We start from the raw sequence: 27,996 nt of genomic DNA, 5'->3' as shown, positions 1-27,996 counted from the left end.
CTACCAAAGCTATCAACCTCATGTATGGGGCTAAACAATCGGGCTCTCCTCTCATGCTTCTTTCAACTGACGCTGAGAAAGCCTTCGACAGGGTCAACTGGCGGTTCATGGAAGAGACCCTGTTACATATTGGCCTTGGAAATCGCATGATGAGTTGGATCATGGCTCTATACTCTCTCCCTACAGCGATGGTCAGGGTGAACGGTTTATTGTCCCAATCCTTCCTTATCCGAAATGGTACTAGGCAAGGATGCCCCCTCTCGCCTCTCATTTTCGTCCTGACTCTTGAACCCTTCCTCCGCCAGGTTCGAGCCGACCCGAACATCTCAGGCGCTGCTCATTCTTCCCGTTTATACAAAGTGGCGGCTTATGCAGACGACTTGCTGTTTTTTCTCTCCTCCCCGCATGTCTCTCTTCCGGCTCTGATGCTCGCCTTTCAGGTTTACTCGACCCTTTCGAATTTTAAAATCAACTTTTCGAAGTCGGAAGCCCTTAATGTGACCCTTTCCTCCTTGGCGGCCACCTCCTTGAGTCAATCTTTCCCTTTTCGTTGGGCCTCCACTTCTCTCAAATATTTGGGGGTTTATCTTACTCCGGACCCGAAAGATCTCTTTCGTTGCAACTTCCCCCCACTTCTGGCGTCTATCAGGGCTGATTGTACTCGATGGTCCGCTGGAGCCTTTACTTGGTTCGGGAGATGCGCGATTTTTAAAATGAACATTCTCCCTCGTCTTCTCTACTTGATGCAAGCGCTTCCCATTCAGATCCCTCTGTCTTTTCTTAGATCCCTCACTTCCGTCCAACTGAAGTTCATCTGGTCGGGCAGACCCGCCCGAGTGAGCAAGGCTTTTCTCTTTCGTCCCAAGAGTTGCGGTGGTTTATCGCTTCCGGACCTGAAGTCCTATTACTTGGCTACCCACCTGACTCGTGTCGTGGACTGGTGTAGGCATGCTGTTTCTAAACCTTGGGTCTACATCGAACAGGCATTCTCTCCGATCCCTTTTCAGGTTGCCCCGTGGTTAGACTCCTCCTCATTGTCATCTCTCTTTTCTCACCCTACCCTTGGTCCCACGCTTTGGATTTGTTCCAGAGGCCTTGTTCGCTCCACTCTCCTCCCTGAGGATTCCGCTTTTTTTTCCAGTGCTGGGCAATCCTGCCTTTCCACCTGGAATGTTTGACCGAGTTTTTCGTAATTGGCGCCGTCATGGGATTTTCCGTGCCTGTCACTTCCAGGATGCAGGGGGATGGACTACACTTCTGAATTCCCAGGCCCCTCCTGAGCTGCCCCCTTTGGATGCTTGGCGGGGGATGCAACTTCGTCACTTTTTACATTCTCTCCCTGCTCCTGCAGTGTTCCGCGTCGAACCTACCCCCTTGGAGAAGATTTGTGTTGGTGCTGGCCCCCTTCGCCACTCCCTCTCGCTCACTTACCGGATCCTGGTTGAACCTCCAGAGGATTTTGTTCCGCCGTTCTTGCTGAAATGGGAATCTGATTTGTCCCTTTCCCTCTCTCAGGAGCAGCGTAGGCGCATTTTTCGCCTTTCTCATACTGCTTCCATCAGCTCTCGCCACCAGGAGGCCAGCTACAAAATCTTGTCCCGATGGTATAGGGTTCCTACGAGACTCCATGCTATGTTTCCTCAGGTCTCCCCATTATGTTGGCGCTGTGGCGATGAGGAAGGCACACTGCTACACATTTTTTTGGTCCTGTCCTGCCCTTTCATCCTTCTGGGAGGGGGTCAAGCGGATAACCCTCCAGCTTACTGAAACTTCTCACCATTTGGGCCCTGCCCTGTTCCTCCTTAATCATTGTGAGTCTTCTGTAAAGGTCTTTAAGCGCTCCCTACTTAGATTCCTGATCCTCGCTGCCCGGGCTTGTATCCCCCTTTTTTGGAAACGAGTGGATCCTCCTCCTCTCTCCCTCTGGATTTCGAAGGTCAACGAGATAATGCGCATGGAAAATCTCACGTCTTTCCTGCATGGCACGACTGAGGCATACATCAAAACCTGGTTCTACTGGTTCAGGTTTCAACAGTCTGCGGAGTACCGGACGCTTCTGGGCTCTGACCCCTCCTCTGATTGATGCTCTTGTTGTTCGTCTCAGGTATTTGACCAGTGGTTGCTCCCGAGCCCTTCCCAACTGGCTGTGGTATGGATGACCTGACGAGCGCTCTCACTGGATTCCTGACTGCTCACACTCACCCCTACCTACCCTTTCACCCCCCACATTTAGTCCTCTCCCCCACCCATCTGTCCCACTAACCCCCTCCCTCCTCCTCCCCCCCTTTTTCCTTTTTCTTTTTTCTATGTTGTTTTCTTTGTCTTTAATTTTTTTTTTTTTTTTTTTTATTCTTCTATGATTGTATTTTGTGTTGCACTGTGTGCTTTTTCTGTTCGCAGGGCGGGTGTTCGCCCTGTAACTTGTAATTGTTTTTTCTTTTCTTATTGTATAAAAAAAAAAAAAAAAATTCAATAAAGTTTGAGTTACAAAAAAAACAACAACTGCGATCGGTGCGTTCACCGACCGCTGCTGTTAGCGGCGGGTGCTGGCTGTATTATACGGCCGGCATCTGCCCTGTATGGAGAGAGCTCAGCTCCTGAGCACTCTCTGTACACCCCCATGTGACTCAAGACGTAGTATTACGTCCTGGGTCGCTAAGGGGTTAAAGATCAGACATCCGCCTTACTAATATGGCATATGTTGGAAGGGCCTTAAAGGGAAATTGTCAGCAGTAAATTGGTTATAAACTTAATCATAGAATTTTGTAGTAGTCTTTCTACAGTTTCCAACTATGCCTCTGTTATTCATTTTCGGACATCCAGGTGCACTGTGTGTTACAGTCACAGCACAGTAATCAGACATTTGTCTCGTAACGACCTGTGTGCCCAGCACATGACCATGGGCTGATTATCACATGACCATGGGCTGATTGTCACATGACCATGGGCTTATCTTTATTCACCAGAAATAAGTAGAATGATTAACAGCAAATGAGCAATTTTTCATTACACAAGCAATAACATTTGTCTCACGATATTTGTCTGAAAATGGACTCCCCCTTTAAGGATATGTATTCAGAATATTTCAGAACATTATAGAAAGTGTGTAGCATGGATACTGGTAGTAATGGAGATTTTGGACACTACACAGCAGAGAATATGGGGGGTGAAAAGAATAGTTGTGGATCATTAAAGGTTAAATAGAGGATCATGAGAGGTTAAATATCCAGAGAGATTACATTTTGTGGTCTTGTCCTTTAGTTGACTTGTACTCATTTTGTTGTAATACCATTCCCTTTTTTTCTTCTCAACACTCCTGGTAGCACTTCAGTGTGAAGAGCCATTTTGTGTGATATTTTGGACTGACTGGGACTTAAAACTCACAACAGGTTGAGCTGAAGCAGCTTTAATGAGTACTAAATTAGGTGCTTATTTTCAATTATGATTTCCCTTTTTAATACATTTTAGTTCCTTAAAATGGGATATTGTATCTGGATTTGGACAGCCAAAGAGCTTGAGAAGAATCTATTTAAAAATAAATTGCCTCGTAATGTTCCCTTTATCTGCTCAAGGGGCCAAGAAGCTAATTACAAAAATGGAACTGGAGACGGCTAATTACAAAGAAGCATTGAGAAGAGGTTTTCATTTGTGTACAAGTGAATGACAGAGTCTTTCATATACCGCAGGATTAACACATTGCTCGACCAGCCTGTATGTCATTATAAGTTTAGCTTTACATCAAACTGCTGCTTAGTGGTATGTAAAAAGCCGCAAAGAGTGGAATCTTGTAATAGTTTTACATGTACAGTAAATATTACACCTTACAGTATTCGGTTACATTTGGCTTAGAATAATTTCAGTTTTAATCAAAGAATAAGTTGCCCTTTGAAAAAATCGGAATAATTTTCCATGTACGTTTTGAAATTTTTGAGACAAAAATAAAAGTATAAGTTTTTTTGGTTGAAGATTATCACTGGGACATTTAGACAATTCTTCTCATATAATGAACAATACAGTATTCCTTTTCATGTATAGACTTTTAGTTGTATGCTCAAAGTAATAAAATGAGACTGCATGGAGAAAAAGTAGATGCAGCCTTTGTTTAGCAGATAAAAAATGCTGATCATTAAACTTCCAATTAGGCAAACACTTCCTATTCTGTAGAGATCACTTCTCACAACATTCGGTACGGGGAAGAAACATGCTGTTGTTTTTTTTTCTTCTGGCCTCTGAACTTTGTAATAGGCTCAGACTTCCTAAGAGATCATTTCTCTGCAAGTTTGTCGAATCAGAGTCTGGGCCAATTTTGAGTGCAATTGGAAAAAAGTTACTGACTCTGACCTCCAAATAAAATTATTAATTATTTGTAATTATCTTCTGTAATAATTAATATTGTATAATTAATTAGATCCATAGTTAATTTTATAAGAATTCAGTCACCAGCTTTTTAATAAATGAGAACAACTGTACTGCTCCTGACTAACCATGGCTGTAAGCCATTTATGAAATAGTCAGAGTCAGACTGTGGAAAAATAGAGTCTGAGTTGTTGGCATGACCTATCATTGTCACAGCCTTAATCTCGGCAGTCACTTCTTTATATGCAGGATAGAACCTTCTTCAGGTATTATAATTTGCACAAACTAGTGTTACTCCTTCTCAGTATGTAGCTGTAACTGTTTGTTATGATGTTACTTGAGACATAAATTTACCAAAGTCCTTTGTTTTGGAGTTGTTGTCTTCTAGGTATCTATATGCATACTGTACAGAATGTAACTTTGTGACTTGTATGAATAATTTATGAAAATATTTGGTGTTACTCAACTTTTATGTAGATTCTGTATATAACCTTTTACTCCATTTTTAATATGTCATGTAAACAGTAGGTTATTTTCTGACTGTCCAGTTCAAAGTTGGGAATGCTATTGACATGATAAAAATTATTTTTATATATGTTAGCAGTCACCCTGCTAAAAATTGCACAAAGTTTCAAGCTGCGATCTTATTTCCTGCATTCATATTGAAATCCTCTAATGTGTAGTTTGCAAGTTCATCCTTGTTTCACACTTTTATGATACGTATATGTCCCAGATGCATAGTTTGCTGTAGGGCTGCGTAATTAAACTAAGGGGTTTTTCCTCAAAAGGAAGTTAGGGAATAACTTTTCCCTAATTTTTCACCAGAATCCTGAAATTCCTTTTAGGCCCTGTTCACACGGGGCAAGAGGGTGCGGATTTTGGCACGGAATCCTCCTCAAAATCCGCCCCCTCACAATAGAGGTCTATGTAGACCGCTAGCGGTCTTTTTTCCGCTAGCGGTTTGTTCCCACTTGCGGAAAAAAGCGAGCTACCTTGAGGCGGATTCTGCCTCAGAAAATCAATACAAATGAATGGAAGGCAGAAAACCGTGTAAAAAAAAACGCAACACTGTGTTTTAAGGTTCATTCGCTGTGCTAGAGGGAAAAACCGCTCCAAAAACCGCCTCAATGTCAAAAACCACTTCCTAATTCCTGAAGCGTTTTTTCTCCGGCCCAAATTCCTCCATACCCTATTCATGTGTGAACTAACCCTTAGTGCTGCCCCAGAGTCTGGTATCTCCCATGCAGGCTTTATCCTCCTGCTTTAAGCTGTAGTTAAACGGGTTTTCCGGGTTTTTTTTTTTTTTTAAGGTCTGATACTGCTATTAATGAGTTAATAAATGGAACCATATACCTTTTAGCAGTGTTTTGAGTGATTTCTGGGTGTCTCTCGGTGCCCCTGGCATCTTCTGCGTTTGTTTACTTGGTGTAGCTTTCTGCTATGTAATTTCCACATTAGCTCCCTCTCACCTCATTCCCCCTCTATCCCTCCCTCCTGCCTTCCTTACACCCCTCCCTGTCTCTCTAGCTATCCTGCCCCCTACTAGCCCTTTCTTAGCTACTTAGCTCAACCCCTGACTCTATTACAGACTTAGCACGCTTCCTTCCAGTCTCTCTCCTGCAGGACGACTTTGCCTTCTTTTCTGATTCTGCAGGTGCACGCTATTGTCTCAGCACTGCTCTGTGCTCTGCAGCCGATGATCCATCTATACTGTGCAGCTCCCACGCCTATGCAGTCATGGGGGGGTTTACACCTGTGCCCTGTCTCCGCTTTGCAGGTTTCCATCTTCTGTCCAAGAAACTGGACAGGAGACGGAAACCGGTAGTCAGTTTTCAAACCCATTCACTTGAATGGGTTTCCACAGTGACTGCCCGTGAGCGTCTTCTGCCTCTACGCGGCAAAACCATTTTTTTTAACCGGACACAAGTCAGACATGCAGGACTTTGTGTCCAGTTAAAAAAACAGTTCCGCTGCGGAGACCAGAAGACGCTCACAGGCAAACACTTACTACCGGGTTTCCGACTCCTGTCCAGTTTCTTGGGCAGAAGATGGAAACCCACAAAGCAGAGACCGGGCGCAAGTGTGAACCCGCCCTCGTTTGATTAATCAGCTGCAGAGAACAGAACAGCGCTGGGACTATAGCACGCGCTGGCGGTCAAAAAAGAGGGAGGAGCCATAAATATACATTTTTGATAATTTATGTTATTTTGAAAGTAGGCAGGGAGGGTGTTTAGATTAGTGTAGGGATTAGTTATTATTTCGGACAACCCCTTTAAAGAGATCTTATCACTCACACACAATTTTTTCTAGGTACCACGTCAGAATAGCCTTAAGAAAGGCTCCTACCTTTTGTCCTCTTCTCAGCGCCGCCGTTCGCCTACAATCCCATTTTCTCTCAGTATACAAATTAGCTCTCTCGCAGCACTCGGGGCGTCCCCAATGCTGCGAGAGAACTCTCTCCATCTTCTTCAGCATCCGCCTCTTCATCCTCTTCCTCCAGCAGTGGCTAGTAATTTCTAGGCCTTGAGGCAGAGCAGACTGCGTGTCCACAGGCCACGAGAAAATGGCCGCTTGCACAGTATTGTAAGTGGCCATTTTCTTATGGCCTGTGGGCATGCGCAGTCTGCTCTACCCGAGGCCTACAAGTTACAAGCCACCACAGGAAGAAGAGGATGAATAGGATGCTTCTGATGAAGATGGAGGCGGCACTGGAGAGATCTCTCTCGCAGCATCGGGGACGCCCCCAGTGCTGTTTGAGTGCTGGGGACCACCCCTACTGCTGCGAGAAAGCTAATTCGCATACCGAGAGAAACCGGATTGTAGGTGAACGGTGGCGCGGAGAAGACGACGAAAGGTAGGAGAAGAATAGCCTTTCTTAAGGCTATTCTGACGTGGTACCTAGAAAAAATTGTGTGTGAGTGATAGGATCCCTTTAACAGTTTCATGTAATAGAAGGGGCAATGCAATTCCCTCGAAGCACTGCTATGCAGTGAATGGGGTTGCTGTGTCACTCTCATTATTTGAATAGGAACAGTGCTGCGTGTGCTCGCCAACCACTAGCACCTTCTGGCACCCGGGGGCTGCAAGAACAGCTGATCTGTGCATGGTCCAGGTTTCGGACCCCGACAGATTACCCAGCTGTAGTTTGTTGCATATGTCCTTTGATATGAATTTAATCATTAACTTTTTAATGAATTAGAGGATCTTTGCTGATTACAACTGACTATGACTGTCAACCATTTATGAAGGAAGGTGGAGTGAATATTGGGCTGTGGAAAATGAGGGGAGTCAGTGTCAGTGGTTTGGTCTACTGACTGCACAGCTTTGTTTGTGTGATCTATGTTAGAGCCAGCAGAACAGTCAGCTAGGGGAAAGAGTTACACATTTATTGCAGCAGCAGAAAGATGGGAAAGCTTTGATAAAGACATGATGACATATAAACATTTTTCTTTTGACTGTTAAATTTCCTCAGTATATTGATGGTCATTGTAATAAAACCTTTTTAGGGCCCTATTAAGATTGTCCTCTTTGTATATTGCTACATGGCCATTGCAGTGCTGGAGTTTATTGTGTCTGATGGCGGCCTTTCTGATTAGTCTTTGTGGAAAACATTTTCTTTTCCATTTCAACATGTTAAGTGAATTCTGGTTGTACAGATGGTAAGTAGGTGTATTGGGATATGGCTAAGTAAATATTTTCTAATTAGCTCGATGCAAATCACGTTCTGTGGGGCTTCAGTGTGTTCAGCGTGACTCACTGGAAAGTAATCTCACTGTATGCTCTGTGATCGTAAAGACATTAAATGACAATTGACCTTTTCGTTTTCCATGGTCCCGATCGCCTATTTGATTTCTTTTTATTGTAGCGCGTTTCATCCCTAAATTGGAAAAGATAGATATTTATATATTTCTGAGTAGGTGTGCTGTTTGTTTGTGGTTGGTAAAGCTTGGCCTGGTATTTAGGTGTAAAGTCTTATGTAACTTTATATAGTTGCTTATCTCGGTTTTGTCACTTGCAGTATAAATAAATAACACTATAAAGGTGTAGGGAGATTCTGGATATATTGTACATCTGAAAGGATTCATTTTCTTTTTATGAAGAGGAGGAAGCAATGTAGTAGAATGGCCAAGACTGAAGTGGATATAGATAGATAATGGCAGATTCATCAGTACTTATAATAATCTTTACTCTGCACCATAGTCTGTCTTTATGTAAATGGATCTCTTCAAGGCAGCATTTAGAAAACAGGTTTTATTCTTTTACCCGTTAGCACAGGGCATCTTGTAAACTGAAGTTTGGTTAGTTCTCTTATTTTCTCTTTGTTATACTGGGTCAGGCACGGTTCACATCTTCGTTCGGGCCATTTCGTTCCCCTATCTGCATGAAAAATGCGCAGAGAAAAGTCCTGCAAGCAGCACTTTACTCTCGTATTTGTCATGTGGAAACCACTCGAACTCCATTATAGTCTATGGGGTCCTCTGGTTTCCTAAGGTAACTGCTTTTTTATGCGGATAGGGATTGAACACAGATATGAACCAGGCCTTAGTTTGGTCAAACTTACTTGCTAATTCATACTACACCCAGGAGCTAAGCTCTAGGGGGTACAGAGGTAGCAGTCACTACCAGGCTTTGGGCCCTGAAGTCCCTCTGCCCTATAAAATAAACAGCTATCCTAAATGGTGTATTTGGCATGGCGCATTGTTTTGCTGGGAGCTTCAAGTTTTTGTTTGTTTTTTTTTTCACCTATACGAACAGGCAAAAGATTTAACGGTTTAACCACGTGTTACTGTTTTTCGGTTCTAACATTACTCCTTGATATTTTCAAGTGTGCAGTTCGTGCCGCCACAGAAGGAAGAATTTTGGTTTTGGAAGGACTTGAAAAGGCAGAGAGGAATGTTTTACCAGTTCTCAACAATTTGCTGGAGAACAGGGAGATGCAGTTGGAAGATGGACGGTTTCTTATGTCTGCAGAGCGTTATGATAAACTACTTCAGGTAAATACCATTAAATTAATTTTCATTTGCCCATTTTAGCTATTACACTTTTTATCCTGAAGAGAACAATTTAAAGTGAGAATTGCACTCAAACTGTTTTTTCCGTAGATACAAAAGGCTGTCAGACAAATATTTGCTTGGTCATCAGTTTTTTCTTTGGCATCTTCATACAGATACTTATTTGGCTGAGCTATATATGCTTATGTTCTGAATTGGGGGGTAAGAGAAAAATGTTGCCTGTCAGCAATGTTTTATAATGCGAAACTGCTGACAATGGTAGGAGACTCTGACAGCTTTGTAAAGGTATCTGTGGGGTTGTTTGCAGTATCAGCATTACCATACTTTGAAAAAGATATTTTACTCTGATGCTGATCTTGCAAGCGCCCAGATGGTGGGCCATTATGCTGAAGTGCTCTTGGCTCTCTACAATGAGTTGCTCCACAACCTTCCTGCTCTGAGTGACAGCTGTCATGTCCAACCAGGAGATTTCTTCAGCTGTCACTCAGATCAGGGGGAAAGGGTTGTGGAGCAGGTTACTGCAGAGAGCTGATAGCATTTTCAGCTTGAAGGACCACCTACAGGGCACTTGCAGGAGTGGCATGCATCAAATTAAAGGGATTCTACTATTAAAATCAATTTTTTTTCTCATTGACACGTAGGAATAGTCTAAGGCTATCCTTCTCCTACCTTTAGATGTCTTCTCCGTGCCACCGTTCGGTATCAATCCCGGTTTTCGCCTGTATGCAAATGAGTTCTCTCGCAGCACTGCGCGTCTTCTTCCGGAGCTGGGTTCAAACTTCTACGTCTCTGGCAGAGCAGACTGCACATGCCCGCGGCCACAAGAAAAATGGCCGCTTACACAGTAAGTAAGTGGCTATTTTCTTGTGGCCTGTTGGCATGCGCAGTCGGCTTTGCTCGAGGCCTAGAAGTTTGACCACCAGCGCTGGAAAAAGACACGTGAAGAGGCCATTCCTGAAGAAGATGGAGGCGGCGCTGCAGAGTTCTCTCACAGCATTGGGGACGCCCCCTGTGTTGTTTGAGCACTGTAGTCCGCCCCCAGTGCTGGGAGAGAACTCATTTGCATACCGTCGGAAACTGGGATTTATACTGAATGGCAGCACGGGGAAGACATCTAAAGGTAGGAGAAGAATAGCCTTTCTTAAGGCTCATCCTATGTGTCAACGAGAAAAAATTAGATTTTAATAGTAGAATCCCTTTAAGACCTGTCTTTCAAAGTAACACTGATGTAACAACCATCCATATAGATATGTTTAAATCGCTTCCCAGGGCTCCTGTTGAGCTCTGTTAGCATTTTCTAGGTTTAACATTGTTCACAAACTACTTTCAATGTTGTTCTTGGGTTCTTGCAAAACATGAACCTCATAAGGACCAACTCTCTTAAACGCTAAGAGTCATTCCTTTAACACCTTAAGAAGTACAGATAAGAAGTTGCAAAATGAAGAATAATTTCCTGCAGCTAACACCATCTGGAGCATAGGTGTAATTTTATTACATAGAATAAATGACTTTTCTAATGCACTTGCGCATTGATCTAATTACTTGAAGAGTGAGTGATCATCTGTTAGCTTATGTAAAGCATGTGTCTTATTCTGTAATATGTCTAGTTAAAGTGGATTCAATTATCAAGCATAATGGGAAAGGAGATTGGGCTTTTCTGTTTAATTGTGTTTTTATGTCTGATTATAAAATGTGAATTATTAGTGACCATTGCTTCAAGGTTTTCATCTCATCTAAATAATTACAAGAAAAGTTGCCTATTAACTGTCCTTAAGTGATTTCAAAATTTATCTGATATGAATGGAAAGTAATAACTTTGATTTTAGTTATATTCCTTGTATTAACGTGGTTGTCCGGGATCTACTCTAAACACTCTCCTACTTTCTAGATGACATCAATTATGAAAAATGTATAGTTACCCATATCACAACATTTTCTGGAAACAGATCGTCACTACTACTCGCACCTCCTCCCCCATTCACTGAATTATACTTACCATTCAGAATTCTTCCGGCAAGACAGCTCCTCCTCCTTTAATGATGCTGTCTTTGCGGTGTGTGCTCTTCTCCACTGTGCATGCCACCGCCCGTAATTCACCTCTACTGCGCTTCCACGCATGCGCAGTAGAAATGGCTGATCGCTGCTGATGAGGAGTACGGGAGTAGTACAGGAGAAGGGGCCGTCTCGCCAGAAGAAGCATGGAGGGATAAGTAGTATATACTATGGGTCGGGGGTTGAGCTGAGTAGGTAGGGAAGGGTGGGATAGTTAGAAAGACAGGGAGGGGGGTGTATGGGAGGGGAGAGAGGAAAGAGGGGGAGAAAGGTGAGAAGGGCTAGTGAGGAAGTTGCATAGCAGGAAACTGAGCATGTAAACAAAAGCAGGAGATACCAGGAGCTCCCAGAGACACCCAGAAATCACTCAAAACACGCTAAAAGGTATATTATTATTATTATTATTTATTTATTTATTTATTTATTTTTTTTAAACTTTTTTTGCCCGAAAATCCCTTTTAACAAGGATCACTATAGGGAGTGGATATGGATATGTTCATGGGTGTTCTTTGATATATCTGTTTTACAGTTATACTTTACACAGAGTATGCAAAGATATTATTCTTTAGTTAGACTGCAGATTATTTTGTGTACCACATATCACACATGGTCATTTGCCAATTGTAAGTCTGGTACCAGCAGGGGGGTGACCATGTAAGCAAAGTCTTTCTGCGCTTTAATATACATGAGAGATATATCTGAAGTGAAATATATCTTGTTTATTCCATTACTTCAATTCCCAGGAACACAGTAAAGAGGAATTGGACGCATGGAAGATTGTGCGCGTTAGTGAAGATTTTCGAGTGATTGCCTTGGGGCTTCCAGTCCCAAAATATTCTGGCAACCCTCTTGATCCACCACTGCGATCCAGATTTCAAGCCAGAGATATTTATTACCTTCCATTTAAGGTAAAACATTGTGATAATTGTTTGGCAGCTGGAAACAACAAGGATTTTTCTATGTGTTGCTTAACTAGTAATGAAATTCCTGCTGCTGTGAATAAGGTTGGAAAATGCACTTGCCAAGAGTTTTAGCTGAAGCCATTTCCTGACTTTTTTATTTTGTTCAGTCCATTGTATGAAATGCTGCTTGAAAAAATTGGAATTATTTAAAAAGGTAAAAACAAAATTAGGTGGGTGGTAACCAAAGTGTCCAATTTCTTGACTCCTCTAACTTGTCTAGAAAGCTGTTAATAAAAATTGTTTTCCATGCTTCACAGATGCTGAAGATAAAACCTATTCATTTATTGGGTTTCCTCTAGCAGCTAGACATCACTCCTGGGGCGGTTTAAAGGGTCATTTGTCACAAAATAAGTATAGTAAATTAGTAATGATTCTTCTGTTTAAAGGTAATGTAATAATGACGTGACGGTGGTTCTGTCTCAGAATTCATTAGCGATAGTTAGCACTTCTATAGGGGGTTTTCAGGACTGTAATAATATATTTACCTTTGCATAGGTCATCTGACTTCAGGCACCCCCCCCCCTGATCAGCTGATTGAAGGGGTTGGGGTGCTTCAGTGCAGACTTAGCGCCATACTTTGTTTAGTGTCTGTTAATGGTAATGCACTCATTCATTTACTGGAAGTTTCCCATCCACTTGCAACCACTACACCATGAAGCCCACTGATCTGATGGTAATGACCTATCCTAAGGATAGAGAAGAGAAAACCACCAGCACCACTTATTTCCATTGTGCTTAACTTGGCCTGATGCTCTCCTTGATCCGTCCAAATTTATCAAGGCGAAATCTAGGGTATTAGTGCCTCCAATAAGGCTTAACTTTCATTGTTTCATCATAAGGCAACAACTACTTAGGGCTAAAAAAAACATTTTCAAGCAAAGATAAGATCTTGTCTTGACTGGATAAAGGCCTTTGTAGGCCAATACATTTGTTGCCTTTTTTATGTTGACCCAACATCCGCTCTATGTTCAAAGGAGCTAAAGTCCTGCAAAACTCTTTTACAGCATAACTAAACTTATTTTAATAAATTGATAGTACTTGAAATATATTTTAGAGAAGGAAAATGTCCCCTTCCCAACTTATTTGTTTCCCTCTACTCCTTCACTGCTATCATCTGTACATACCACTGAGGGATCCGTATACTATTCTAGTCTCTGAAGAGGGGAGGGGGAGGAGGATGCTGCAGGAGGAGACCAGAAACGTGTCAGACAGAAACTGTGACTTACACAGGACTGCTGCCTCTTACTTCATGTAAAGCAGACATTTCTGTTACACAGGACTGTCTGCTTTTTATGTAAAGGCAGCAGTCCTATGTAAGTAATACATGTAAGGTATAGGCATTGAGGTACTGTGGGTGCAGTAGCCACTGCCATCAAGCTCACAGTCCAAGGTCTCCACAATTTAGAGGCACTCTGGGTATAGACAAACTACAGAGGGACCCGGGGTAGTTGAAAAACATGTTTCCTGGTGCTATTGTGTCTGCTGCTGCCTGTTCGGCCTTTCACCATGTTTCGTTCCTCAGAACTCATGTACCTCATGTGACCACCGAGGCCAATCAGCAGCCTCAACTTTTCTGGAGAGGGACTAGTGATGTATGTGAGTGACATCACTGGTCCTTCTCCAGCGACCTCCTCAGCAGTCACTTGAGATGCAGAGAATGTTATAAAGGTGCAGTGCTTTGAAGAGGCTTTCCCGTCTCCCTGTTTCAGCAGCTTTGCCTGCTGTCTCTTCTTCTCACTTCCTGTATTCCTTCAGTCAAAGCTGCCTCCCCTCCAGCTTGTTGAGCTGGACACTATCAAGTATTACAATACTTATTATGATTACTAAAAATCTAATCAAATAATATGCCCATGCTTCTAGATAATGGACTCAGTGTTATCGGTGTGTTTACATATAGAGATAACAGGGCTTTATCAGTAAACTGCAATTAGCTGAACTGCAGAGCTGTAGGTAAGTCAGAGCAGTGAGTGACCTCATCTCTCCTGTCTTATCACACAGGTGCAGCTCTATGGAAACACTGTAACAATGGGAGATATAATTTCACATAGCAAAAAAAAAAAAAGCAGCATTGCTAAAGCAATATATTTAGGAAAACTCTTTGATTTGCCTAAGTCAGAAGTATTGAAGGATCCTTGAGATGGAAAAACCCCTTTAATGCTCTGGTACTTTTATACTTTAGTGTTCCATTGAAATGCCCACTGCTTGGATGAAATGTTATGTTTTGCTTTTAACAACCTTAAGGAAGGTTTTTGGTTTAAGCATCCCAGCAGTATTTTCACTCATGATAAATGACATCGGGATCATGACCTTTAGTAAGAGTGTGCTGTATGCAACCACTTAATTGCTGCCGTCATGGAAGAATATAGAAGGGCGCCACAATCCTGACCATCCATACTATTGTACTTGGAAAATGTCATTGATCTTCTCTTTATTACCCATACAGGATCAGCTCCAGCTACTGTATTCAGTTGGACCAAATGTTCCTGCAGAAAGGTAAATAATTAAGAATGCTCTTTTTTATGTCATAATTCATTATTATTATATTCTATATTTTTCAGTTGTGTTAATTTGTGAGTGCAGTAAAAATCCAGATAATTCAGCTTGAAAATAGATCTATACTGTATTAAAATGAACCAGTGCCTCAGGTTTTTGTGATGTGTATACATTTCCAGTCTATTTGACGGTATATGCATTGCTTCACGTTCATGTTTTTTAGGTTTTCAACTCTTGTGTTGTATTGTATTTTACAAAAATCCTTTCAATAAAAATTACAGTTAAAAAAAAAAAAAAAAAGGAACCAGTGCCATTTAGGGACCTTTAATAGCAACAGGAACATACTTTTACGGCCACAGTGATAGGGTAAAAAACAGGGACTACACAGGGATAGGAAACTGGAAAGTTGGCAAACAAGTAGTCCCCTTATTGTTCCTTTTTTAACCCTTTTCCACCTGTCCACTTCTACAAAAAAATCACTATAGTTTGTCACTGCGGCAACAAGTCAGTTCTTGAAATTTTTTCCTCCCTAGATATTCCATTAGTGGAAGCATTTCAGAGTCACAGTATCTCAGCCATTAAGTGAGAGGTGTATAGAACATAAAAGTCACCAGTACTCTGCTCACTCATTGGGTCAGATTTATTAAACTCGTCTAAAATAAAAATATTTCTTAGTTTCCCATAGCAACTAATCATAGCTTTTATTTTGTACTAGCAATACCTGCAACTTCGTCCGCGGAACCCTGACCCCCTGCGCGACCCACCTGGAGCGCCGCGCAGGCTCCTCCCTTTTCCTTGTTGCCTTGTGTCCGCAGTAGGCCGTTCTTCCACCTGTGGGCCCATGGACCCCGGCCTTTGGCCCACTGGCTCCCTTTTCCTCCTTTCCCCCCTGGCGCCACCCCCCCCCCCCTTTTTCTCTACCCACTCCCCCATGTCCTTGCTTCTTCTGCCTACCCCGTCAAGCTCAGGGAAGGGCAGACAGACATCCAAAACACCCCCTCCCCTTCCCCAGCACCCAGCAACTACTGCACCCAAAAACTCCGACCATTTTAATTTTTGAAATTTTCCAGTAGCTTCTGCATTTCCCCCCTAGGCTTATATTTGAGTCAATAAGTTTTCCCAGTTTTTTTGTGGTAAAATTAGGGGCCTCGGCTTATATTCGGGTCGGCTTATACTCAAGTATATACGGTACTTAGAGTTTAATTAGAGGAGCTTTACTGCTTCTGTCTGACTATGGACATCCACCATTTGTGAAGGAGTCAGCCTGTGGAAAAATAGAGGAGTCGATGATTTGTCCGACCAACAGCACATCCCTTTGTCCCAGTATATTTGTCCTTATATTGTATTTTAAAATAAATGTCTGGTAATCTAAAATATTTTAGTATCTGCCGCTTACCAGATCTCATTTTTGCTAAGTTTCCAAATGGATCCATAATCATTAATATGGTAGGTGTGGCTACCTTTCATGTAAAATGGCTATATGGCAACCCCTGTAATAAAGTGAGAGGCACCCAAGCATTGTCTGAGCAATGTAGGTGGTTGTGTCTCAGTGCCATATATGAGGGAAAGAGAAAGGCCAGTAACTTGCAGGCACCCGAAATCTAGTGCAGTGGACTGTGAGCTCTTGCAGGCTGCTCCTATTCAAGTATTTGCTATGCAGTGGACAGGGCGGGCTGCTGTGCCTCCCCTATTACTTCCTGTGAACCAGTGCTATGTAGTGACCAGGGGAAGGGAGGCATCAGTATGAAATATGCAGTATACCCCTTTAAGCTTTATTCTATCGTGGGTTTCATAGTATTTTCATTGTATGAAAGAACACAGAGATCAATGTGTTATATTGTTTCTTTGAGTAGATTCTTCCAAGCTTTTCATTCTCAAGGAAATTCCGTTGTGTAGCAGAAAGAACACATCAAGTGGGCGTTGTATAGATCTTGAAACAGAATTGCTTTGTGGAGTACAGTGGCTTGTTACAATTTATAACAAATATTGGTTCCTAAAGAACAATATAGTGAGTTTCTTCCAAGATGTCTCAAGCAGATAATACAGATACATATATAAAGACCTCCAGAAATCATGGCCAATAATTTGTTCATATTCTCTTGTATTAGATAATTGAGTTATTGAATAGTAAATAATGATAGAGGAATATGAAACCATCTTTCTCTTTCAGAATTTCGCAGCTCCTGTCATTTGCTACAACGCTATGCTCTCTTGAATCGGCTACCCTAGGGCTTCCAGACTTCCCAGCAGACAATTTGGCAGCAGCCATTGGCATTTTGGTAAACTACTTACATTGGTACAATTTCAAAATAGTCCCTTCAATAATTCATCTAAATGTTGTTTATGCATGATGTATTCATCTATTCATCATCTGTCAGCACTCACCATATTTTAAAAGAAAAAAATTCTGTTAGCTGAAGTTTCCTACCTGAGAGTTTGACATTCAGTCACATTTGAAACCACCTTTTTGTCGCAATGTACTGTTAGAAAAGGGAACTTTTCGTTTTTTTCTTAAATGATGGAGGGTAGTTTGGGCATTAATGCTCGGCGATACTTCTTGTATCAAATGTTTGCATCATCTATTGAGAGCCCTTCTCCTTTTCCTGCTGTCGTGTGTGACAGTGATGTATATGAAGGTAGCTGGCTGTCAATCTCAGTTCAATAGCTAAATCAGCCATCTTTTATGCTTCTGCACCATCCGTGATGGAGAGGGATGATGGCTTAGCTATTAAACTGAAGCTGACAGCCAGACCTCTTCATCATCTTACTGACATATCCTTTATTGGAACAAATTTCAAAGCTGTCAGGACCAGCAGAGAGGCCTGAAGTAGGGCAATCCATGGATATTTGTTAAATAAAGCATATTATTAAGTTTATTATTTTGTGATTGTATATGAATGAAATAGGGGATTAATACTGAAACACATGGTAAAACACATTGATAAAAAGAAATAAAACCTATTGATGCAAATATTTAAAGGAGTTGCTTCACAATGATTACTTTGTTTTTGCCTTATTACTGCATTTAGAAAACAGGGGGAGCCTTCTAAGGACCCAATCTATGAACCAGACCAGAGATCCAATAAGAAGCTGCAGCTCTGTATGGACAACCATTCGTTTGAGTGGTTGCTTGTAATATTACTTGTTTCCCATAGTGGCTACTTTATGGGAGGCAGCAGCTGACTGCATACAACACAGTGGTGGCATCTTATTAAAGCAGATCTCCAATTACAGTTTTTCATTAATACAGTATATAGTACAAGAAACCTGGTTACATATGTTATTTCTCCACTTGTCAGGCTGCTTTCCACCCTATGACCTGGTTCACATCTGCGTTCGGTATTCTGTTTGGGAAGTCCACTTGGGGACCCCCGAATGGAATACCGAATGCATTGAGAAGCGGTGAGCAATTAAAGCACACGGACCCTATAGACTATAATGGGGTCCATGTGTTTTCCGTGCGGTGTCCACACGGGTCATGCAGAAAAGAAAGTAGTTCATGAAGTACTTTTCTCTCCACATGTTCCGTGTGGACACCGCACGGAAAACACATGGACCCCATTATAGTCTATGGGGTCTGTGAGTTTTCATTGCTCACCTCTTGTCAATGCGTTCAGTATTCCATTCGGGGTTGCCCAAGCAGACTCCCTGAACGGATTACTGAACGCAGATGTGAACCAGGCCTATTTCTTCACTCAGTCTGTTATTACTAAAATGACCTGTATCCGGAGGGTGGATATAGATGATCAACTTCTCACTTAGAAATCTATGGAGACTGCTGAAAGGATAGATTAAACAAAATTGTGTTCAGGAAAGGGGGATGAAGGCAGCCTGATGCATGGATATAGAAGCAAACTTAATAAGATTATTATTATTATTATTTTATTATTTTCACTTGTACTATTTATTTAAGAGACATTGTCTCATAACAACTGTATGTATTAATGTAAGTGTCCCCAGATTACATGAATTACTTACCGTATTTTTCGGACTATAAGACGCACTTTTTTTCCCCAAAATTTTTGGGGAAAAGAAGTTTGCGTCTTATAGTCTGAAGGTGGCGCCTGGCATCCGCTGTAATAGAGAGGCGGAAGCCAGCAAGTGATAGACGCCATTACAGGTGCCGGGGCCTGAGACATCGCTGCGCTCCTCTGCCCTGCATGAAGCCAGCAGCGGCAGGGGCTCCTCCGTGCCCCCGCCGCTGGCTTCATGCAAGGCAGAGGATCGTAGCGACTATCCCTCCCCGGCATCCGCCTCTCTAGTACAGCGGATGCCGGGTCAGTATCCGTGGCCCCTTCTCCCCCGGGCCGGTCCCTACCGGCCCCGTACCTGTAAAATTGCAGGCCGGCTCCTGCGCGGCGATATCGCAGGAGCCGACCTGTTCGGGTGACAGCCGGGAGCCTAATGAGGCTCCCGGGTCTGTCACTGCTATATATTAGTATTGCGGCTGGTCTCTATGACCAGCCGTAATACTAATACACAGAATGTCCCATAGACGGCAATACAGTTGTATTGCCTCTATGGGACTTGCGATCAAGTGACCGCAGGTTCAAGCCCCCAGGGGGGAAATAAAATAGTAAAAAAAAAAAAAAAAAAAAGCTTTAAAAATATGAAATAAATAAAAGTTCTAAATCACCTCCTGTTTTTTTTTTTTTTCAATACAAGGTGATCTAAGCAATAGATATCCCCCAAAATGGTATAACTAAAAAGTACAGCTGGCCCCGCAAAAAAAACGCTCTATGCATCCCCATACAGCTGCAGGGTCACCTGTCAATGTGGCCTTGCAGCTGTTGCAAAAGTACAACTCCCATATATTAAATATTTTACCAGTTTTTGCTTCAAAATTTTTTTTCCCTATTTTCCTCCTCTAAAACCTGGTGCGTCTTATAGTCCAGTGCGTCTTATAGTTCGAAAAATACGGTATGTTATTTTCTAATTCATGGAAAACCTAGATAGATACAGTTTTATAATGAAAAAGATTAGTGGATTATATTCTACAATGAATTTTCTGTCTGTGTAAGAGAGAGGCCCATAAACTTACAGGACTATTTCACACTCTAATGTTTAGGAATAGGCCGACAGCACACAATTTTAAGATTTATTTATGAGATTAATGAATTGACATTGGTTGAAATCACCTGTGGTTATTAAATATGACGTTGAACAGTCGTGCGGTTGGCATATTTGTTAGGATTATTACGACACTAGTCGTTCACTTCAAACATTTCATGCAGAGTTAATGGGAAGCCTAAAAATATGTCTGTAAGTATTTAACGCAACACATTCCTTGTTAAAACATTACGGCTACTCTTGTTTATGTAATGGATTCTATAAATACACTGGACTGACTTTATGACGATTGGGGGCATGTCTGGCTTTCCAGGAATACCACCCGGCTGTACTCTCAATGAACTCAGCACATGCTGTTTAAGTCTGAGACAGCTCTTGTCATTGTACTGTAAACTGTGGAATGGGGCCTCTTACATCACCTCTGTGTTGTCCTGGATGCTAGACTAAGACCTAATCTATTTCTCTTTTCTAACTGAAGAATGTATTCCCTACGATGTCTTCCCAACAAGTCATTCAAAGACTATATCCTTATACTGTTATGTTGGGGAAGGAAGGCAGAACTGCCGTAGAAGACACATTGAAGGTAAAATGGATTAATAGTCTGCAATAAACCACATATAAAACATTTGCTTTCTTACTGCATTTTCATTGTCAGTAACCTATTTTAATAGCTCTAATCTTTAAACAGACAGAAGGGTCCCTCATTTTTTAATTTAATATGCTTTCAATAATGATGGATTAAAAAAAAATATTCTCTCTCCGTTTGTTATTCTGCCAGTAATGACTGTTCTGGTGGATCTCAAAAATGGACTTCATGGTAGTCCATTATAGAGTCAATAGTAGAAAAAAAACTGATCTGGCGCTTTTCATTATTTTTGTCGGACACCAATTTTTGATATACTATGCTTTTATGTCCAAGAAAACATGGATCTGTCTACATTGATTGTATGTAAACAGGTGGCCATCTTTTTCCATCCGTTTTCATCTATTTTCAGTTGATATGAATTGCCCCTAAGGCTATTTACACATCTGTGATATAAGTTCTGTTCTTGTTTTTTTCTTTCTATACTGTGCTGTATTACTAGAATGCGTACGGTGAGGTTATCCTCGCACTGACTGCCCCAGTCTATGTACATAGCCATACCATATTGGGGAAGAGTGAATTCATGGTGTCAATAGTACAGTATATCCCTGTAGTAATATATTACAACAGAATATTAAGTTATTGTTTTTTCTGCAAAATGTTTGATCTAATAATATATTTATGCTATTTCTTTTGCTATCCTAATTCTGAGCTATGTGGTTTCCTTAGAGATTTGAGCTGCTGGATGCAGGAAGGTCTGCTGGTTCCCTGAAAATTGTGAAAGTAGAGCCAGATCGAAATGTTGAAAGCCCCATGGCTTCAGTCCACATTCAGACTAGTGGAAAGGACATCAGAATAGAGGTGAAATGAAATGTGTTTCTTTTTTAAAGCTAAAATGTTGCTATTAATGTAAACATTTTAATGCCATGAGTAGTTTTGCTGGTGAGGACCTCTACAAGTAAACCATATTTAAGGGCTTTTCCTATCTCAGTGTTTCACCTTTTCTCCTGTCTCCTTTCCCCTTCACTTCCTGGTTTCATTGACAAGTTGGTGGTAAGCTTGGCCTGTGTGATGTACAGCTCAGGCCACTAGTTCTGTGAGACTAAGGCTCTATTCACACGCTGATGTGACTGCTATGTTTCACTGGCCCACACATGGCTACAATTAAAATCAATTGATTTCATTGGGGCAATTCGCATGACCATTTTCTTGACGGTCCTTTTCACTGGCCATCAAAAAAATGGGACGCATTCTATTTGATGAAATATGATCCTGCAGATAGGAATACCCCTTTAACTGTTTTATACCTTAAAAGGGATATTCATCCTTTAAAATTAATAGACTATCTTAAGTATCTCAGCCCTTTTCTTACTGGACATTTGTGTAGCCTTATTTGTGATTTGATCCATGTTAAAATGATTAGTAAATATGTCTATTTTTCTTCACAGGTGGCAGCGGGTACACGGCCCATGCAGTTACATTCCAGATCATCACATTTCATTAGGACCTGTACACATGATCAGCTATTGGCCGAGATGACTCAGTCTCACATAGTTAAAGACATGTGCCTAATAGGAGGAAAGGTAAATTCTGTGTCATTTTAACATTAAATATCATTCAGCTTCCATTATATAGATCAAAACAGGGGAAGGAAAAGATACTCTTCAGAAGAGTAAACACTGAGACATAGCAGTCAATTCATGTCCTCTCTATCCGCCATCTTAAGCTTTTTTTTAATAAGACAGTAATACAAGGCAAGACCTGTTCATGTTTTTACAAGCTCCAAGTTTCTGATTGACTTCATTTTGGTAATATCTTTTTTTCTTTTAGGGTTGTGGTAAAAGTGTCATTGCCAAAGAATTTGCTGATATGCTTGGTTATGAAGTTGAACCAGTCATGTTGTACCAGGTAAATTTGATGCTTGAAAAGTTTTGTGCTTATACGTAATAAAGTTACAGTGTCTACAATAATCTCTATAATAATATGTACAATTTCACAATTATCGACTATGTAGTAGATTTTTATTGTGATGTGTAAGAACTTGTAGTTAGATGAAACCATGATTGCAAATCTTGATAAATGCAAAAAATTATATTTTGAAGAGGACCTTTCATGTCCTCCAAGATATGGCATATACCGTTGTAAGGCTGACACTGCACTGAATTCAGTGCATTTTCAGGTTTGCTGGTATCTGCCCTGATTTCCAGAGATATCAGTACCTTTAGTTTCAACTATATAGCTATATATTTCTGCACTGCCATAGCGTCCACAATTCAGCATCGTTGCGGGGCAGTGAGGAACGCCGTCCCCTTCTATACACTTCTATATTCTTGAATTTCTTCACATTGCTATTGGTAGCCGAAACTAACAACACCAATATCACTGGAAGATTTGATCAGATCAGATTTGCCAAGAGACGTTTCATATAGATGAATTGAATTTGTGTGCTTTAATACTAACAGAATGTGAATTTCTACCACCAAAGAGGCAGTAACTCAGCAATGTCTTATTAGATCCGCTTTTTGTGGATAACATGACTTAATAAAAATATACAGTTGAATAACATTAGCCTTGTAGTTTGTGGTCTACTAATTGATAAACGTAGTCCCTAAAAAGATCATCCCAGAATTCACAATCTAGCAGAATCATATAAGGTTGGGTAATGCTATGGCGGAACCACTGAACCATTTTTGCCCTTCCATTAACATTAAGCAAGCTTATTATGGGGTCGATATGCAAAGCTTGGCCAGTTCTATACACTGGTAGTAGGGTTCACACAGGGGTTTGCTTCTGCTTCACACATATTATGGCAGCCTGAGATAAGTTTGCCATCCTTGCTATGAAATTGACTGTTTTTGCTTCTGGGGAACCTCTGAACAGGTGTCAATGAACACAGAGGCTTCATTGCGATATACTGCAGAAAGAAAGCGAAATATGTGTCTAATAAACTTACAAGTTAACTTTTACTATATTCCTTTGGTGTCAGATACAAAGTATCACTATGTTATATATTGGGGGATCTGTCAACTCTGAAGGCCAAAAGAAGGATTGGGCTTGTTAGATTTCTATACGTCCATTCCTTGTTACTGTGTAAAATAATCTTCTTCCATTATAATAAACTAGGCATCTGAGGCATTATTGCAGTAAGTTATTGTTTGACTAATTTTCTTCCGTAGTGGAGCATGAAAGCAGTTTGCATTGATTCCTTTATTATGAGGTTATAGATTATTTTTGCATCAATGTGAAATATTTCCCCCTTGGTCATTGGCATTAAATACAATTATGTTTGCTAATGTATTCATGTATCCTAGAATGAGATTGCATTGATGTATAACGTATACAGTATGTTAAGTACAGTAGAAATTGTTCTTGTAAAATGGATGATATTGTTGATTATTAAGACCATTCATCTACAGCAATAAATGAGAATTATTTTTAGTTACATAGATAATTTTGGAGGAAGGTCACTGAACAGTTGTGGAGCCCAAGCAAACAAACTCATTAAAGCCAAGCACACAGAGACATTGCACATCTCAGCATGAAAGTGTTTTCTGTGCTTCTGAATTCCCTCTAAAATAGAGTCAATAATGTGCCATAATGAGCCCAAAATATATGGGTACAGTTGGCGACCTTTCTTTCAAGGTGTGTAATAAAAAGAATAGCATGAATAGCTAAAGTGCCATTAATCAATTAACTAGAGGTAATTTTCCACCTTTTAGAAGGTAATATGGGATCAAGCTGATTTAGGGCACAGAAATATAGTCTTACTAATCAGGATGCCCATAATAGTTTATATTGCTGGATTTAAGCATTGTGTGGAAATTAAATACCACCAAAACAATGATTCGGTATTGTGTAGGGCAGAGATACATAACCTATGGCCCAGAGACTACATGCAGCCTGCAATACCATTCTGTACAGATGCTGCGTGTCTATGTCTGGTGCATATCCTTCATGCATTTTCCATGGAAAGATATACAGATATGTTTTCCTTGATTTGAAAAATGAAATTCATTTTGGTAGGTAGCCAATACATGGCCGACTTTCAAGAAGCCTTATGACATGACTTGGGATATGAACCCAACCAGAGCATCACTTCCAAAAAGAGAAGACATCAATTCAAAGACTGCTGTTTAAGGTTCTTGTCCATAACAGAGTCTTGGCTCGTTAGGAGAGGAGCCATTGATGTAGGTCAGGAGGGGTACGCTGTCTCCTTCTGGAGATTACCCTTGTAGGCTATGTTCACTCATCAAGGAATTCTAGGAAAAGATGTACAGTAGAGATGAGCAAATGGCGTTCGATCGAATTAGTATTTGATCGAATATCAGGCTGCTCGAGATATTCGATCTGAGATGTAGCAACGTTGAGCACATAGCACTGCTACATCTCAGGTGTAGCAAAGCTCAGCGCACGGCCAGCTCTGTTGCATCTCTGGTGTAGCAGAGCTCAGCGCACGGCTAGTTCTGCTGCATCTCTGGTGTAGCAGAGCTCAGCGCACGGCCAGTTCTTCTGCATCTCTGGTGTAGCAGAGCTCAGCGCACGGCCAGCTCTACTGCATCTCTGGTGTAGCAGAGCTCAGCGCATGGCCAGCTCTGCTGCATCTCAGGTGTAGCAGAGCTGCGTCAACTCTGCTATACCTGAGATCGGACCACAATGGAGACTGCTGTGGACCGATCTTAGACTCCGCCTCCTCACAGACGAGCCTCCGGCAGAACCAGCATTGATTGGCCGAATGCTGTACTCTGTATGGCATTCGGCCAATCAACGCTGGTAAATCCATTCCTATAGGAAAAAGTCAGCTTCCGCATTATTAGTGGCGTAATACAGGGACTTGGGCATATTAGATGCCCCCAGACATGCTTCTCCTGCTGTCCTAGTTGCATTGCAGAGGTGTTGTCTTCATTTGCTGAGGTGTCATAGTGGACTTGGTGACCCTCCTGAGTCGAATGGTGGGATCCCCTGAAACGAAGCATTTTCTCCCATAGACTATAATGGGGTTCGATATTCATTCGAATAGTCGAATATTGAGGGGCTATTCGAAACGAATATCGAATATTTCACTGTTCGCTCATCTCTAATATAGAGATAAGTATTTTCTTTGTCAGACATGACAGGTGGTATAATGTGTTTGTGCAGATATGCTGTGTTTGGTTTACTTTAAAGGTGGCCAGGTGCTTTGTGGCCAAACATTTTCAATGTTGTATCATCTGTCCAATGGACATTGTTCTAGAAGTTTTGTGGCGTCTTCAGTTGCAGCATTAGCGGCTTAAAGAGGACCTTTTACCTCCTCAGGCACATGCGGTGTAATACACCGCTAGAAAGCCAACAGTGTGCTGAATTCAGCGGTACTGTAGCTCTTCACTGTCAGAAGGGTGTTTCTGACAGTCTGCCAGGAATGCCCTCCCTCATAGTAGCGTCTATTGCGCTGTACTGTGAGAGCAGTGAGGAACGCTCCCTCCCCTCCTGATAGTACTCATCTATGGACGAGTACTGGGGGGGGGGGCGTTCCTCACCGCTCAGCTTCATCACTGGGCAGTAAGGAACGCCCCCTCTCACAGTACAGCGCTATAGATGCTGCTGTGAGGAAGGACGTTCCTGACAGTGAAAGGCTACGGTACCGGCACCGATAGCTCTTCACCAGGGGCACAGATTGTGAAAGCTGACAGTGCGCTGAATTCAGCGCACTGTTGGTTTTCTAGCAGTATGTGAAACCGCATGTGCCCCAGGAAGTGAAAGGACCTCTTTAAAAGAAGTTGTCCAGCAAAAAGACTTTTTTTTTTCCATCCCTGCAACCCCCCAACTGATTGTCACATTACAGGCTTCTTTTATGGGTACTGCTCTGATATCCCTGCAACCGACATACCTGATCCGACACATCTTCACAGCTTTCATATTTCTCCTTCTCTTTCCTCTACTCAGAACCATAGAATTCAAACAGAATATTTCATGACAGTATGTCCATATAACATAAATGCCTCAGATGGTCATAACATAATACCATCTTTAAGTTTTATTGTAACCAGTGGGACAGAGTGGTCTTTGGACGAAAAATGGTTGTACACCCCTGTGTAAATAAAATGTATTATGCTGCTAGAAGTTGAGTTGAGTTATAAGATTTGTAGGAAAGCTTGGTCTAAGCCAGAAGACTGTAACTCTCATGGCATTAGTGCAAAGTCATCACATGTGCCACACTTCTTCTGCTTCTGTAAAATGTGACTTGATGGTTTGGGGCCAGATAAACAATTTGGCCTCATTATCTGAAATGATGGGAGTTATATAAGAGTTGACCTAAAATCTACCTTATCATAATCCTTCTTATAATTACTTCTTATTAGAGCTTTTCAAGTCTGTAGCCAAAGTCTGTTGTTATAAATGATCGGCTCAGAACCCATTGACCCATTCTTATGATTATTGTTATGTTTGTATTATTCTTCGCTATGGTATATTTCAGCTCAGTCAACAAACTTTTACAATACATTTTATTATCAAAGCTATGTTCCTGGATGCTTCCTTGGAGAATATTGGATGTGAGAATAGGACCTAAGGCTAGTTGCTACTCCTTAACTCATTTATTATGTGTTTGTACCTACAATATATCTTAAGACTATTTCACATGAATGTATTTTTCATCCATTTTACAGATGATGGAAAATGCCCATTAAGCTGTATGGACAGAGATTCAATTACAGTTGTTTCAGAATTCCATCAGTATTGTATCAGTATTTCATCTGTATTTACATTCATTGACCATTTTTTTTTTCTATAGGATGGTATACTGAAGATTCCTGTTCCTTATATCTGTCTCGAAAAGCTTGAAGCGGGGGATTGGACTTCGTTTTCATTCTTTAAAATTTGTAATCTAATTGTTTGTGAATTGATTTGTGCAGGACATGACAGCCAGGGATTTGCTGCAGCAGAGATACACACTGCCAAATGGGGACACAGCCTGGAGACAATCTCCTCTTGTCATGGCTGCATTAGAAGGGAAACTTGTAATTCTTGATGGTATCCATCGTGTCAACCCTGGAACACTAGCCATTCTTCAAAGGTTAGTAGCCACAGACGGTTGTAGGTTATATTGTTTTTTTTATGATTGGATTCAATATTTTTATATCTTATGGGGAAGGTTTTTAGGTTCTGTTCCCCTCCTCCGCACACACTGCTGAGTGGATGAGTATCCACAGATGGATGAGCTGCCAATCTCTCTGTGCAGATTGTGGCTGAATTTGGACTTTAAGGCAACATGCACATGACTTTGTACTTGTCGCCAGGACAGGATTAAATGGCACTAACGGCCCATGGATGATATCTGTGTGCTGCCTGTGTCTCTACAGCATCATTCACTGAGATCACTGACAATGGGACCTGTCCTGAATTTGCTCCTGGATTATTGGTACTTACACTGAACTGTGAAATGCAGTTGTGTGCATGAGGCCAAGGCTCCACATTTCAGAAAAGCTTCTGCAGA

The 27,996-nt window shown here is 41.4% G+C and overlaps 1 protein-coding gene across 1 annotated transcript in view; it reads left to right on the top strand.

The window, feature by feature from the left end:
- VWA8 (von Willebrand factor A domain containing 8) overlaps positions 1-27,996 on the top strand; it is a 200,197-nt gene that overhangs the window by 24,719 nt on the left and 147,482 nt on the right. Inside the window, exons 6-14 of the mRNA XM_075265448.1 lie at positions 9,183-9,350; positions 12,164-12,328; positions 14,826-14,875; positions 17,046-17,154; positions 20,424-20,528; positions 21,258-21,389; positions 21,977-22,111; positions 22,359-22,436; positions 27,416-27,576. Of these exons, the coding sequence (XP_075121549.1) occupies positions 9,183-9,350; positions 12,164-12,328; positions 14,826-14,875; positions 17,046-17,154; positions 20,424-20,528; positions 21,258-21,389; positions 21,977-22,111; positions 22,359-22,436; positions 27,416-27,576 (1,103 nt within the window). The remainder of the gene's footprint in view (positions 1-9,182; positions 9,351-12,163; positions 12,329-14,825; positions 14,876-17,045; positions 17,155-20,423; positions 20,529-21,257; positions 21,390-21,976; positions 22,112-22,358; positions 22,437-27,415; positions 27,577-27,996) is intronic.

This window comes from Leptodactylus fuscus, chromosome 2 (genome assembly GCF_031893055.1).
Source record: "Leptodactylus fuscus isolate aLepFus1 chromosome 2, aLepFus1.hap2, whole genome shotgun sequence".
In the NCBI taxonomy this organism is placed as follows: domain Eukaryota; kingdom Metazoa; phylum Chordata; class Amphibia; order Anura; family Leptodactylidae; genus Leptodactylus; species Leptodactylus fuscus.
The sequence above is the reverse complement of the archived record's forward strand: the minus strand, read 5'-3'. Positions and strand labels throughout refer to the sequence as shown.